This window comes from Macaca mulatta, chromosome 16 (genome assembly GCF_049350105.2).
Source record: "Macaca mulatta isolate MMU2019108-1 chromosome 16, T2T-MMU8v2.0, whole genome shotgun sequence".
NCBI classification, from domain to species: Eukaryota; Metazoa; Chordata; class Mammalia; order Primates; family Cercopithecidae; genus Macaca; species Macaca mulatta.
Genome location: NC_133421.1, coordinates 70,385,488 through 70,401,999, shown reverse-complemented (window position 1 = coordinate 70,401,999; position 16,512 = coordinate 70,385,488). Strand labels below are relative to the sequence as shown.

At 37.5% G+C, this 16,512-nt stretch overlaps 1 protein-coding gene across 13 annotated transcripts in view; it reads left to right on the top strand.

Moving 5' to 3' along the window:
* Positions 1 to 16,512, top strand: part of NSF (N-ethylmaleimide sensitive factor, vesicle fusing ATPase) — a 162,892-nt gene that overhangs the window by 103,878 nt on the left and 42,502 nt on the right. For all 13 annotated transcript variants that reach the window (XM_077972281.1, XM_077972280.1, XM_077972283.1 and 10 more), the window contains 3 exons: positions 7,624 to 7,719; positions 12,215 to 12,371; positions 15,101 to 15,234. In XM_077972281.1, the coding sequence (XP_077828407.1) occupies positions 7,624 to 7,719; positions 12,215 to 12,371; positions 15,101 to 15,234 (387 nt within the window). The remainder of the gene's footprint in view (positions 1 to 7,623; positions 7,720 to 12,214; positions 12,372 to 15,100; positions 15,235 to 16,512) is intronic.

The following is a 16,512-nucleotide window of genomic DNA, read 5'->3' as shown; positions in this document are numbered from 1 at the left end:
TTAAATCCCTATCTTATTCACCTCAGAGTCTCCCACAGTACCCCAAATAGGTCTAAGTAATGAGCACATGGTAGGTGTCCAGTAAATTTTTATTCTTTTTTTGAAAAAGAGTCTTGCTCTGTCCCCCAGGCTGGAGGGCAGTGGCACTGTCTTGGCTCACTGCAACCTCCGCCTGCCGGGTTCAAGCGATTCTTCTGCCTCAGCCTCCTGAGTAGCTGGGGCTACAGGCATGTGCCACCACGCCCAGCTAATTTTTTGTATCTTTAGTAGAGTTGGGGTTTCACCATGTTGGCCAAGCTGGTCTCGAACTCCTGACCTCGTGATCCACCCGCCTTGGCCTCCCAAAATGCTGGGATTACAGGTGTGAGCCACCACGCCCAGCTAATATTTTTTAAATGAGTAAACTTATATAAGTATTCTGGAATCAAACTCTATCCATAAGTCATAATTTCCCTATGTAATAGAAGTGGCTTTGTTCTAGCTCAAGAATGCCAAAGGTTTAGATGGTGTGGAAATATTGTATTGGGTCTTTATAGAATGGATCCATTCAGGGACTATGTTTTTATTCTTCTTGCTATACTGTTTTTTGTTTGTTCGTTTGTTAGTTTGTTTTGAGACAGAGTCTCACTCTTTCGCCCAGGCTGGAGTGCAGAAGCGCAATCTTGGCTCACTACAAGCTCTGCCTCCCAGGTTCAGCCATTCTCTTGCCTCAGCCTCCCGAGCAGCTGGGACTACAAGCGCCTGCGACTACGCCTGGCTAATATTTTGTATTTTTAGTTGAGATGGGGTTTCACCGTGTTAGCCAAGATGGTCTCAATCTCCTGACCTCGTGATCCTTCCGCCTTGGCCTCCCAAAGTGCTGGGATTACAGGCATGAGCCACCATGCTGTACTGTTTTAATAAGAAGAGATGGTGACTTCAAGAAAAATGATGTAAACTGTGTGAAAATTGCTCCCTACCATACTATTCTTTCATCTCAGACCACATGGGTGCATCCTGACATAATCCACAGTCACTAGTTTACTAGTTGTTGTATTTTTCACATGCGTTGGCCGTGGAATTTTTCTCTTATTTAGTTGTCATTTTAACTACAATAATCCCATCCCAAAATTTCACTTTAAGCCATTGTCTCAGTAAGAAACATGCTTTCTTCAAGCATATATTGGGTTTATCTACATATGAGGCAGTGAGGAATGGTGGGAAGATCGCAGATACCGTAGTCAGAAGGTGTGGTTATGCATTACGTTTCTTTCACTTTTTTGTTTCTGACCTGTCAAGGGGAAATACTACCTATCTAATCAGATTTTTATGAGAATGAAAACAAATACTTTATATAAAAGTGCCTTGTAAACTCTGTACATGCTAGTTATCTCCATTTTTTATTATTAGCTGATTTGAGAGGATATCAGTACATCCTTTTTAATAGATGAATTTCTGATTTTTATTGACTCTGTAGTTACACTTTTTCTAATTGTAAAGCTAAAATGTTTGTCACCCTTGTACAGAATATATTATCCTTCTGATTTGCAAGTAACCAGTAGTGCAAATACTTCACATTGTTTTCATCACTTTTTTCCATGTGATAGAAATAGCTGTAAGCTTCAGGTGATATATATTGACTTGTGACCATTACTCCTTGTACCAAACAGCTCCTAATTTTTCACCATGTCAGTGGAATAACTATGTAGGCACTTTGGGGATGAGAAAGCTATGTAAGACACTAATCTTACCCCCAAAAAGAAATATTACTGATGTTTCATTTTCTGCATTTTTAAAAATCTGCATTGTCAGAGGTCTTTAAAGACTATTTTTCCAGTGACTTGTCCTTGGCTAAAGAAAAGAAATACAGTTTTAGTCTTCCATTGCTATAGATGTTTAGAGCTTTACTAATCATGATTGATGAATAAATATTTAAATTGAAACATAATTTAAAGTTGTTACTGAACTTTAAAAACATTTAAAACGTATAAGTGTTATGATGTTCTTTCTTTGTATTTTAAAAAGTCATTATTAGTGTTATTTTGCTTCCTTTTCAGAAGATTGAGGCCTAAACAAAGATTTAGTCAGGTAGACTAAACAAGTCTTTCCTGTTAAACTGTTTTTTCAGGTTTTCTGAAACAAGTGGAAAATCTGGTCATAAACACCTGTTGTTCATGTCATTTGTACTTGAACCTATGATTGCGGTCAACTAAAATTCATGTGACATTTGGTGGTTTTTATCCTGAAAGGAATTTCTGCTTCAGGTAGAGAAGATTCATAACCCAAATTTTTTCTCTAATCTGTTGTGAGGAAATAAACTGAGGACACACACACATACACTCACACACTTTCCCCCTGAGTCAAAGCTCTAAGTTATGTTTACAGAATTTCATAAAATTTCTTATTTTTTTGCAGAATTTTTGATTGATTAAGGTCATTCTACCCTTAATTTAAGAGGAATGATAAGAACTTTGAAAGGTCAGATTTAAAAGGTTATGAAATTTAAGGGTGACCACTTGATATTTGCTAGTGTTGAAATACAAGTTTATTAGTTTCTGCAGGTATAAGCTGAAAGATGCTGCCTCTTCTATATTGATTAGCTGTTACAAATAAAATGCAGGAAAAATGTTGCTAATTCAAACAAATGAGAAAAGATTTTCTGAATGAGTAAAAATTCAGAATTATAGACTTTTTAAAATAAGATTTTACAAATTTTGATAAAATGCTAAAAGTCAACTAAGAGCAGTCCTTAGAAAATTTATTTTAATGAGCAGGTAGGAATAATTTGCAATTGGAATATTCATTGCTTACAATTGTGTAATTTATAGAATTCCTTGTGTGGCTGAAAACAGCTTGTTCTGAAATACTTCTTCCCCACACCCATCTTAATTCACTTTTAAGAAAAGGCTTAGCAATTAATTGGGTGAGTCTTTTCTTAATAATTAGCAAAATGACAAGTTTTATACCAGCTTCAGTCCTGAAATCTATCTTATTTTTTGGCAAATGTTGAAAGATGGGAAAGATTTTTCTTTCATACTGCTGTATGTATCTGTCATTTGAATTCGGTTTTACTATAAGAGAATCAGAATGCAAAATATTATGGTAAAAACCTAGACCTGTATAGGAAAGAGGTGTTTAAAGTGAGGCTGGTAGCTTTGTTGAGATTTTAATGTTTTGGTCAGAGCTCCTGTCTTCACTTTGGCTTAAGAGTTTGTGTCTTGTAGAATCCTTTCAGATGTATCAAAAAGTTTGAATCAGAGTTAAAACTTCTATATAAGGGTACCTAGGAAGGAAATCCTGTATCTGCCTTTTATAATTTATGAAAACCTCCAGGTTTGTATAAGTATGAAATGAGATAATGTGATATGATGAAATTAGATAGTGTATATGAGCATACTTTATAAACTATGAAGAACTATAGACAGTTATTATTAATTATCATAGTTCTTTCACGGATATGCTTGGTTCCTGTGACACCATTTTTCTTTTTTTCTGTTTTTTTTTTTTTTTTTTTTTTTTTTTTTGGAGATGGAGTTTCCCTCTTGTTGCCTAGGCTGAAGTGCAATGGCACAATCTCAGCTCACCACAACCTCTGCCTCCCAGGTTCAAGCAATTCGCCTGCCTCAGCCTCCAGAGTAGCTGGGATTACAGGTGCCCACCACCATGCCCAGCTAATTTTGTATTTTTAGTAGAGAGAGGGTTTTGCCATGTTGGTCAGGCTGGTCTTGAACTCCTGACCTCAGGTGATCTGCCTGCCTCGGCCTTCCAAAGTGCTGGGATTACAGGTGTGAGCCACTGTGCCGGGCCCATTTTTCTTTATTTAAACTTAGAAATGCCAAATAAATGCAATTAATATTTATCAAATGCCTCATATGTGCCAATATAAGCCCTATTAATAATTTAAATGTTTATGTTTGATTTGTTTGTTTTTGTTTTTGTTTTTGAGAGGGAGTCTCGCTCTGTCGCCTGGGCTGGAGTGCAGTAGCGCAATCTCAGCTCACTACAAGCTCTGCCTCCCGGGTTCACGCCGTTCTCCTGCCTCAGTCTCCCAAGCAGCTGGGACTACAGGTGCCCGCCACCACGCCCAGCTAATTTTTTGTATTTTCAGTAGAGACGGGGTTTCACCGTGTTAGCCAGGGTGGTCTGAATCTCCTGACCTCATGATCCACCCATCTTGGCCTCCCAAAGTGCTGGAATTACAGGCGTGAGTCACCGTGCCCAGCCCAATAATTTAAATGTTAATTGTTCTATTGAAGTAAAATATTTGTCTCTTTGTTACTTCTTACTTTCTTTACAAAAGTATAGAAGTTATAGATGATGGCATTCTTTTAGTAAAAGGTTCAAGAATGTCAAAGCATATAGGGAAAAATGAGAAAGGCCATCTCTAACACTGTTTTCCTTTCACTCTCCAGAGTTAGCCAGAATTTGGGATATATCTTTGAAGTTTGTTTTCTTTATATAATATTTACATTCATATACATGTGTGCTTTTTTAAAAAAATGAACATTAATAGAATTATACTGCAGTATACATTTTTCACTTACAAATATTCCTTGGATAGCTTTCTGTGTCAATATATGTAAGTCTCCTTCATTATCTTGGACAAATGCAGAGTATTCTAGAATATTGCCACATAATGGAAAATATAAGATCCATGAACCCAGGGACCTTTTCCGTTTTATTTACTGCTATGACTCCAGTTCCTCGAACAGGCTTGGTGTCTGGTAGGTACTCAGTAAATAGACTTAATGAATAATTCATTTAACATATGGATTATTTCTGATTGTGGCTGTTGAAAATAGTACTGTTGTGAAAATGCTTAGTCTCCCTGTGCACACAATGAATCATTTTCTAGGGTAGCCATCCAAATATCTTTTCAAAGACATGGTTTCATTGTCTTGTAGTTTCTGGTGTTGCCAGTGAGAGTTATCATACCAATCTCATTCTGGTTTCTTTGCAGGAAACCTATTTTTGTCCCTCAGAAAAGTTCTAGGACTTTCTCTTCACCTTTGGTGCTCTGAAAGTTTACAACAGTGGGTCTGGACATCGTGTGCTGCTTTTCATTTATCCCAGTCATCACTCACTGAACCCTTTAAACTGCAGAGGCACGCCTTTCTTCAGCTATAGGAAATTTTTTTCTCCTCTGTCTTTTATTGTTTCTTCTCTGTGACTCTTTCTGTTCTCTCCTTCTGAGAATCCTGTTAGATCACAGTTAAAACTTCTGGATATTTCTTTCATGCTTTGTAGCCTTTCTGTCTCACTTTCTGTCATTTTGTGGGATTTGGGGCGGAGAGGAAGATAAATAACTGTGTTCTGTTTGCCATCTTCACCCAGCTTCCTGACATAGTTCTTTTTAATCCCACAAGGGTGACTTTTTTTTTAATCTGTCATTTCATTTGTCTCGCAGTCTCTTCCTAAAAAAAAAAAAAATGACTCATATTTCATAATAATTGATGGGAGGTTGATATTTATTTAACATGCTTTTGTTTCATAGTCAGCTTTTTTTTAAGATGCTTTTTTTTTTCAAAGCCATAATACCAATTTAAAAATTAGGTTGTGTTGCTTTGTGCTATTGGTAGTGAGCCCAGTCGCTTTAAAACACGTGTTGGTATCTTAATCACTCATCAGGTCCAGGCAGCTCCAAGTGCTGATAAAGGCCTTGATGCTTCTCCAGATGTCTAAATGCTGGGTCCAGGTGCAGTAAGCAGACTATTTGGAGCTGGCACATAGATTCTGAAGCACAACGTATTATTACAAATCAGAGTTTTAGGTTCTTGGTCTCCTAGAGTAATGGTTCTTAAGCCTGGTTCAGTACCAGAATCACCTGTGGTACTTGATAAAACTATAAAGACCCTCTATTAGACCTGTTAAATCAAAATGCTATGGGGAATGGAACTGAGTGCCTGTATATCTCTGAAGGCTCTGGAGGTTATTCTGATACGCAGCCAAGTATGACTGTGTTTTCATGTCTGTATATATTTTCTTTTTGTATGGGTTTTCACTGTTCTTACTCTCCGTATGTAGTTTTTCTTACTCATTCCTCATGAGTAAAATGGCTATACAGTGTCCCTTGGTACAGATGTGTTCTAATTTACATAACATCCCCTCTTGGTAGACATTATTAATATGCTTCTAGTCTTTTTTCATAACAAGTTACTTTAGTACACTTGTACTTGTATACTTGTACGTGTAACTTTGTACACATTTGTGAATATATGGGATAAATTACTAGAAGTGGACTTGTTCAGAGGGTATATATATTTGTGAATTTGAGAGATGTGTTTTCTTTGATTCCAATTTTTAAAATTGTTTTAAAATACCCATAAAATTGACTGGGTGCAGTGGCTCATGCCTGTAATCCCAGCACTTTGAGTGGCCGAGGCGGGTGGATCTCAAGGTCAGGAGATCAAGACCATCCTAGCTAGCGTGGTGAAACCCTGTCTGTAGTAAAAATACAAAAAATTAGCCAGGCGTGGTGGCAGGTGCCTGTAGTCCCAGCTACTCGGGAGGCTGAGGCAGGAGAATGGCGTGAACCTGGGAGGTGGAGCTTGCAAGTGTGCCGAGATCGCGCCACTGCACTCCAGCGTGGACAACAGAGCAAGACTCCGTCTCAAAAACAAACAAACAAAAAAAACCATAAAATTTACCGTGTAACCATTTTAAATGTACAATTCAGTGGCATTAAACCTTTCGTCTCCAGACCTCTTTTCATCTTGTAAAACTGACTGAAACTCCATACCCATAAACAGTAACTCCCCATTCCTTCCTCTCCCTATCCCTGGCAACTACCATTTTACTTTCTGTCTCTTGGATATCAGCTACTCCAGGAACCTCATATAAGTGGATTGTACGGTATTTGCTTATTTAACTTAGCATAATGTCCTCAAGGTTCATCAAGTTGTAGCATGTCAGAATTGTCTTTCTTTTTAAGGCTGAATAATATTCCATTGTGTGTACATAACACATTTTGTTTTTCCGTTCCTCTGTCAATGGACATATGGATTTCTTCCACATTTTAGCTATTGTGAGTAATGCTGTCATGAACAAGGCTGTACAGATCTCTCTTCAAGACCCTGTTTTCAGTTGTTTGGGGTATAGACCCAGAAGTGGAATTGCTGGATCATATGATAATTCTATTTTTAATTTTATTAGGAACCACCATATTTTTGTTTCCCACGGTGACTGAACCATTTTACTTACGTTCCCACCAGCAGTTCATAAAGGTTCTGATTTCTCCGCATCCTCACCAACACTTCTTATTTTCTGCGTTTTTGTGGTAGTAGCCTTCCTAATGAGTATGAAGTGAAATCTCTTCGTAGTTTGGATTTGCATTTCCCTAGTGATTAGTGAGGTTGAACATCTTTTCATGTGCATATTTAAGGCCATTTGTGTATCTTTTTTGGAGAAATGTTTGTTTAAGTTCTTTGCCCATTTTTGATTTGGTTTTTTCTTGTTCAATTTTGGCAGTTCTCTATGTATTCTGGATATTAATCCCTTATATATGTGATTTGCAAATATTTCAGATTTTTTAATGTATGAAAATATGCGTTTTAATCCTCAAGAGTTAACGTTCTTAAACTGAAAATATTCTTAGCTATTCTAAAATCTTGGAAGTCCTTACATGTTGTTTTTATCTATTCTTAGGCCAGTACTAAAGTGGAAGTGGACATGGAGAAGGCAGAAAGCCTGCAGGTGACGAGAGGAGACTTCCTTGCTTCTTTGGAGAATGATATCAAACCAGTGAGTATGCCCACTGAGTATATATATAGGCCAAAAAGTAATGATAATAACTCAGGAGAAAAATAAGTGCCGTTTACCCAGTATTATGGAAGGTTATAGCATATGCAGTTTCATAAAATGAGAAAATCTTAATATTGGAAATGTTCAATATGCAAAACATCTGTATAATAATCCCAGTGGCTGGTGATATTACTTACCTAAATATTTTCGTGATAGGAAGCTTACCATCTTGTAAGGCAGGCCATTCAGTTTTGAGACTTTCCAATTATTGTTTTACTTTATATTGAACTAGAGCTAATTTTCTGATTGGTTCTTATACAATCCCAAACTACAGAAACCTAAATTCAGTCCAACTTCCATGTCAGTCATTAGGATATTTAAAATTGACGCTCATATCCTCCTTCTCCTCTTTCTCTCTCTTTTCTCCTCAGCCTCCTCCAAGGCATCCCTTTTTCTTGCTCAGTACATTTAGTTTCTCTGACTACTGTAGTTTCTAAGACTTAAAAAAAGTGTCAGTTTTCTTAAAAGGCATTCAAAATAGTCATAGTTGAGCTTTAGAATGCAGTATAAGGTTATTAACCCATTTTCCTATAAAACAACTACTAACATTTGAGTAACTTTTGTTTAGAGTCCTGTGTTAATACAAAAACAAATTGTAGAAAGTCCTCGTTCTTAAAGCATGTGTGTTTGGTTTTCTTTCTTAAATGGACCTCAGGTCCATTAAGATTACTCTTAATCTTTATGACACACTGTTATTAGTCTATATTTTCATGGTGTGTAAAATAAGATATGGTATATGTAGTTTTCTGGGACTTGCTATTTATTAAATATTTTATTGCCAAGAGTCATCTATGTCAGGAATTCCCAACCACCAGTACTGGTCCGTGACCTGTTAGGAACTGGGCCACACAGCAGGAGGTGAGCAGCAAGCAAGTGAGCCTCATCTGTATTTACAGCCACTCCCCATTGTTCGCGTTACCACCTGAGCTCTACCTCCTGTCAGATCTTTGGTGACATTAGATTCTCATAGGAGTATGAACTCTGTTGTGAACTGCATATCTGAGGGATCTAGATTGCACACTCCTTATGAGAATCTAATGCCTGATAATCTGTCACTGTCTCCCATCACCCCCAGATGGGACCATATAGTTGCAGGAAAACAAGCTCAGGCTCCCACTGATTCTACATTATGGTGATTTGTATAATTATTTCATTATATATTACAATTTAATAATAATAGAAAGAAAGTGCACAATAAATGTAGTGATGTAGTGTGCTTGGGCCGGGCACGGTGGCTCATGCCTGTAATCCTAGCACTTTGGGAGGCCGAGGCGGGCAGATCATGAGGTCGGGAGTTCAAGACCAGCCTAACCAATATGGTGAAACCCTATCTCTACTAAAAATACAAAAATTAGCTGGGCATAGTGGTGCGTGTCTGTAATCCCAACTACTCAGGAGGCTGAGGCAGGAGAATCACTTGAACCCAGGAGGCAGAGGTTGCAGTGAGCCAAGATCGCACAACTGCACTCCAGCCTGGGTGACAGAGCGAGACTCTGTCTCAAACAAACAAAAAAAAAGTAATGCACTTGAAACATCCCGAAACCACCGCCTTCCCCTGCATGGAAAAATTGTCTTCTATGAAACTGGTCCCTGATGCCACAAAGGTTGGGGACTGCTGATCTATATGATTTCTTATAACTAGACATCATTCATTTTCATGCTGAATAGCATTCCATTGTGTGACTACCACAGTTCATCTATTTTCCTGTTGATTGTGAATGTTGTCAGTTTTTTATTAAAAACAGATTTGTTATAAGCATTCTTGAATGAATTTCTCTTATTTAGGAATAAAATTATTGGGTTGTTGGATATATGAATGTCCAGCTTTAAAAAAACATTTCCCAGTGGTTGAACCAATTAACACTGCCCCCAATACTGTGAAAAATATCCATTTGTTCTGTATCCTCTCTGACACTTGGTATTATCAGATTTATTTTTTATTTATTTTTGAGATGAAGTCTCACTCTGGTCGCCCAGACTGGAGTGCAATGGCGCAATCTCAGCTCACTGCAACCTTCATCTCCCAGATTCAAGCAGTTCTCCTGCCTCAGCCTCCCGAGTAGCTGGGATTACAGGTGCCTGCCACCATGCTTGGCTAATTTTTGTATTTTTAGTAGAGACGGGGTTTTGCCATGTTGGCCAGGCTGGTCTCGAACTCCTGACCTCAGGTTGTCTGTCTGCTTCGGCTTTCCAAAGTACTGGGATTACAGGTGTGAGCCACTGCACCCAGCCTCAGATTTAATTTTTGCCATTCAGTTGGGTGTAAAATGAGATCTCATTTCAGTCTTGATTTGCATTTTGGTTATTACTTAAGAACTTAAGCATTTCTCCATATGTTAATTAACCACACGCATGTGTTGTGTGAAATACTGTTCAAGTCTTTTGCCTGTTTTTCTGTTGTACTGCTTATTTGACTAATACAAGTTCTTTGTATTCTTTTTTCTCAATTTTGTATTGTGTTAAAATACATATGAAGTTTACCATTGTAATCATTTTTAAATGTATAGTTCAGTGGTATTAAGCACATTCATAATGTTGTGTAATCATCACCACCATCCATCTCCAAAACTCTTTTCTTCTTGAACTGAAATTCTATACCCATTAAACAATAATTCTTTTTTCCTTCCTCTACAACACCGGACAGCCACCATTCTACTGTCCATCTTTATGAATTTCACTAATCTTAAGTACCTCATATAAGTGAAATCATAGTATTTGTCTTTTTGTAACTGGCTTATTTAATGTAGCATAATGTCCTCAAGGTTCACCCATCTTGCAGCAAGGGTCTGGAGGATAAAACAAAAAAAATGAAGTTATGGGATATGTAAGGAAGATATACACGTTATGTATCTTGGGAGAGTCACTGTTTTATGGTTCAGGTATCTTAAAGCTTCTGCTGTGAGGCTTGGAGTATATAACTGGAAAAATTAAAGACAAAAGCCAGCCTATAATTTTTTTTTTTTTTTTAAATGAGATGGAGTCTCTCTCTATCTCCCAGGCTGGAGTGCAATGGCGTGATCTCAGCTCACTGCAACCTCCGCCTCCCGGGTTCAAGAGATTCTCCTACCTCAGCCTCCCAAGTAGCTAGGATTACAGGCACACACCACCACAGCCAGCTAATTTTTGTATTTTTAGTATAGATGGGGTTTCACCATGTTGGCTAGGTTGGTCTGGAACTCCTGACCTCAGGTGATCTGCCTGCCTCAGCCTCCCAAAGTGCTGGGATTACAGGCTTGAGTCACTGCGCCCAGCTGTAAAAATTTCTTAGAACAGCCATTCGGCCGGTATGAATTAGGCTCATCATTACTTTTTACACTACTACAGAATTTGCCATATCCAGGCCAAAGAATGAGGACCTTCCTCTGTATGCAGGAATCGAAGGACCAGCATATGCAAGGAGACTACCTAAAAAGTGGTCTGAAAAATTATTTTGTGGCAAAGTAATAGAGATATGAGATCGCTGGATACTGTTTCAGAGACAGTGTTACAAAACAGCTTTGTGTGAGGTGCATGTTCTAAAGAACTGTTAAAACTATTCCATACATCAGGTAGTCAAAAGTTGACTTTTTGAGGGATGTGATGATATTTTGAAAGTTGAAATTCTCAAGATACATGATCTTTACATGTACGTGATCTTTACATATGGTAGGTTATGTTTTCCTATTCTGTTAACCTCATGAAAATCCAATTCAATTGTAAATACTAAAGTTATTGACTACTTTTGGCAGCTGTTTTGATGGGAGGTATAACCTTTGAGATTAAAAGTTGAAAATGAAGAAGGGTGCAATTTAAGCTCCAATATATAGTGAACACAAATAGAATTATTATCTGTATTAATTGCTTTTATATCCTTTTCATTACAGCTGCTCATTTCTATCTCATCCTAAATCTTGTATTTACACATATAAACTTACATTGGTGCCATTTAACTATGTCCGCTACCACAAAGTTGATGTGAACATGATCTTCTCATTACCATTTCGTATTCTCATGTTAATCCATAGCACCTGCAATCAGTGTTAAGGTAGTATATTTGTCAACTGCGCTGTTTCTAATTTCTAAATCCATAATCTCTTTTTTCCTTTGTTCTTAACAGAACAGCCTCAAACTGCATAGTGTTGATAAAAATAAGCACATTGGAACATACTCTTTCTCTCAGGAATTATGAGGGTTTGAGCTCTGGTAGATTCTGAGCCTAAAATCCATTGTTTTTATTCCATGAGGTCATTCAAAGCAGCCTTTTTTTTCCTATTGGGAAAAAAGTTAAATGATAAATTATACAAGTTGTTTTGCTTTCCAGGCTTTTTATATTAATATGGGATAGTGATCAATATCTTTAGCATGTACGAATTATAACTCATCTTTTATACTGTTAAATATTTTAGTTTTTAACACTAATGCTCAAAATGCTTTAAACTGTCCTTTTTCTTAATAGGCATTTGGCACAAACCAAGAGGATTATGCAAGTTACATTATGAACGGTATCATCAAATGGGGCGACCCAGTTACTCGAGTTCTAGATGATGGGGAGCTGCTAGTGCAGCAGACTAAGAACAGTGACCGCACACCATTGGTCAGCGTGCTTCTGGAAGGTGAGGACGAATGAGGAGATGGGATTAAAAGTTAAAGGAAAAACAGCATTTTTTAAAAGCCCTTAAGCACATTCTAGAAAATTGAATTCTTTCCCATTTTTAACCTTGTTCTTGATCTGAAAATAGTAATCCAGTCTATGTACCAATATTGTGTACAAATTAAAATTCTCTTGGGGTAGAATGTTACTGAGGAATGATAGTAACTAGTTTTCTTGTAGGATTATATCTGTATTTCTGTGGCACTTAATACACTGAATGATGCCACATAGCTTCAATTCAATTAAATAAATATTTACTGAGTACTTGCATTTTAGTCATTCAACTAGTTGCTGGGGATACAAAGACATTCAAGTATTCATTCAGTCTGGTCATGAACAAAGGCAGCGTAAAGAAATTCCTGACTACAGTGTGTGTGTGTAAAGTTGTGTGAATACAAGTCATTTTGCATAGGGGTGGTCGAGAAAACTAGAGATGATATTTAATCTAGGCCTTGAAAGACCAGTTAGGATTTTACTGAGTAGACAGACAAAAGGGGAAGAACATTCCATTCACAAATAATTAATTTACAGTTATAATTAGTATGACAGCAGAAAAGTTCAGTGAGGCCCCATGACAAGGGAGCCTAACTACCTTTAAAGGTCTGGGGGGTGAGAGCTCCCTGAGAGAAACATATTAAGCCATAACTTGACCAGTGAGGAGACTCTGGCCAGGCAAAGTCATTGGGGAAGATGTTTGAAGCAGAGCATGTAAGTCCTGGGCAGAAAGGAGCTTGAAACAGAAAGGGAGATTGTCCTGACATGAGACTGTAGAAGCAGACAGAATCCAGTTCATATAAAACCTTGTAGGCCATGTTAAAGATTTAGACTATCTTAGGGGCAATGGAAAGCCATTTGTAGGATTTTAAGCAGTGAAGCCACATCATCATGACTGCTTTATGATGGAGAATGGATTGGAGGGGCAAAAAGATACAGGAGAGACTATTTTGGTTAGAAGCAGTTGGATTAGCCTTAATGAGAGTCGATTGTGGTTTGAAGCGTGTGGAGTAGTGTAAATGGAGATAAGTAGACTAATTAGAAATATTTAGGAGATAGAATAAAAATGACCACATTATTATTGTCAATCATAATTAAGCTAACATTTTTTGAGACCTTGCTATTTGCCAGTCACTCTACTAGCACCGTGCACATACTATCTATTTAAACCCCACTTAAGTCCTCCAAGGGTCGAGGCTGCTGTTGTCTCTATTTTGTAGGTGGAGAAGCGGAAACTTAGATTTGTTAGGTTGGATGTGGGCAGAGGTATCAAACATGACCCCCTGGGTTCTGGCATACACAGCCCGGTAAATGATGCTGTTTACTAAGATTGGGAACACTAATGGAAAGCAGATTTCTGGAAGAAAGTTGATGAGTTCAGTTTTGAACATGTTAAATTCAAGGGTCATATAGGAGAAGTAAATCGGAAATGTTGATCTGCCTGCCTGTTGGATATGTGGGTCTGGCTGGCAGTAGACTCATGAGTTGTCAGTATATAAGACTGTGGTTGAAGCCATGGGAGTGGATGAAATCACTTACAGTGAGGGTATCGGTTGAGATGAAAAGGAGGACTAGAACTTGTCTCTGAGGCATGTTAACACTTAAGGACTAAACAGAGCAGAAAAATTGACAAAAGAGACTGAGCAAGAGTAACCAGAGAGGAAAGAGGGGAAAGAGAGAATGTGTATTACAGAAGCCAAGAAAAGAAACATATTTTAAGAAAGAAGGAAATTATGAATTGTATCAAATGCTCCTAAGAGGCTGAAAAAGATACCAAAGTGTTTGTTGAGTTTGATGACATGGAGATCATTTGTGACCTTGATGGGAGCCTGTTCAGTGTAATGGGGCTGGGAGCCATAAGATTTAGTGAGGATGGGTGGGAGGTGAGGAACAAAAGCAGCCAGTGTAAATAATTACATAGGCAAGTTCCATTTTGAAGGGAGAAGAAGGTGTAGTGTTGAGGGGTATGATATCCAGAAAGTTTTTTGTTGTTATTTAATAAACTATCAGATAGACTAGAACATGCTAAAACACTTTTGGAAAGGCTTCAGGGAAGAAGAAGAAGTTGAACATATGGGAGAAAGGAACAATCAGTAATGTCAGGTTCCTGAGAAGATGGGAAGGAAGGTTTGATTGGTTTGTGGTTGAATGAGGGACACAGCTTCCAAAACAGGGAAGGGAAGGCAGGGATGTCTAAGTGTAGGTAAGTTTGTAGATTTGCTTGCCTTTATGAGAAAGCCTGAGTCTTTAGAATTCTAGCTTTTTACATCACATTTGCTTCTAATAAGGCAGTTTTCCCCTGCCCCCAATATCAGCTCCTAAGAAGATTGTATTTTTTTGTTAGACAAATGATTTGATAGAACTAATAATGTAAGTACTGATATGCATTTGAATGCATTCTCTTAAGAAGCAAAACCCTTATACTCTGTATATTTTGCCAAAAGTTTGAAAGATTAAGGGTATGTGAGAATGTCAGGAGGCATGTATTTCACCATACTTTTGAGAAATGCTAATTAGTTCGTTAAGTTTAGTTGCTAATAAATAAGAGAAAACATGTCTGCTGTGAAATTGTGTCAGGAAATGTTAATGAGCAACTAGTCAAGACCTCAGTATGTTCTGGATAAAAGTTTAAACTTGTTTTATTTCCCTTTGCTTAGGTTGGCTTTTTTCCCCTGACTTGCTCATGTCTTTATGCAGGCCCTCCTCACAGTGGGAAGACTGCTTTAGCTGCAAAAATTGCAGAGGAATCCAACTTCCCATTCATCAAGATCTGTTCTCCTGATAAAATGATTGGCTTTTCTGAAACAGCCAAATGTCAGGCCATGAAGAAGGTATCAAGATTTTACTTTCATTTTAATTTCCTATCTCTTAAATGTGTGTGTGTGTGCACATATATATGCCTTTGTACATGTATACATATAAACCGATAGCAACTGTGTCCTTCTCAATTGGAACCAAATTATCAGAATTTGGGGGGAAACAGTGACTGTTTTAGATTTTTTAACTTTGTAATGTATTTTATTGAGTACCTTTACCTTCTAAATTATGCTTTGTTTAATACATATTAAGATTGTTTCATTTCCTAGTTTTGTATCAATTTTATTAAAAGAGTCGTAGTTGAAAATGTTTGAATAAAGTGGGACAAATTCATTTAGGATTTTTTAAAGTTCTTTCATTATGGTACAAAGTTGAACTGTTTGGGGTCAATTAAGTTGAGGAAGACAGAGATGTATTAATGGGAAAATAGTCCCAGGAATCCCTACAAAAGGATAGTTTTATATTAGGCAATAATCAGAATCTGCTTGGTAACTTGATGCAGTTCTCATCCATCTTCCTTTCTCCAAGTGCCACTCGTCACCTTCTTAATTAACATGGCCACTTTATACCATCAGTGAAGTTAGAACAGCATAGAATAGAATCCTAGAGCTGAAAAGTCTGTAGGACCATCTGGTCCATCTCTCTCACATTCAAGCAAGCGCCATGCATCAACAACAAAAATCAATGATGAAGACTCTAAATGGCTGTTCCATCTTACTTGTTAGATCATGTTTCCATTGCTCTTCTAATTTTGCATACTGCCAGTCAAGAAATTATTTCTTATATCCATCTGAAGTATTTCTTTTATTTAAATTCTTTTTTTCATGCTTGATCTTTTATAGATATGAACTGACTGTGTAAGTCCAAGAAATGCGGGAAAATCAGAATGAGGTGAAAGAATCTTGAGAATTGAAGTGCTACCTAGTAAAGACAGCTCAGGGTTTTCTTTTAAGTTGCTCTTAGGTATTCGCTCTGTAAGGATATAGGGTAGAATTCTTCGGTGTTTCTTTGGGAAAGAGACTGAGGAGGAGAAATAGATTTAAAAGGAAGATGACTCCCAAAAAATGTAAGCTTGAAAAGCTAGTCTCTTGTTTGTGCAGGTGGCAGAAAATTGCACAGGGTACTTCAGATGGATGGAGGAAGCAGAACTTGTAGCAGGATTCCAGGCATAAACACTGAAGAGTCCAGAGAAATACATAAAAATCTTTGAAATTGAGTGTGAAAGAGAAATATTGCCAGACTCAAAAAGAACTTATAATATCATATTCTGTCTCTGAGGTGAAACCAGTAGT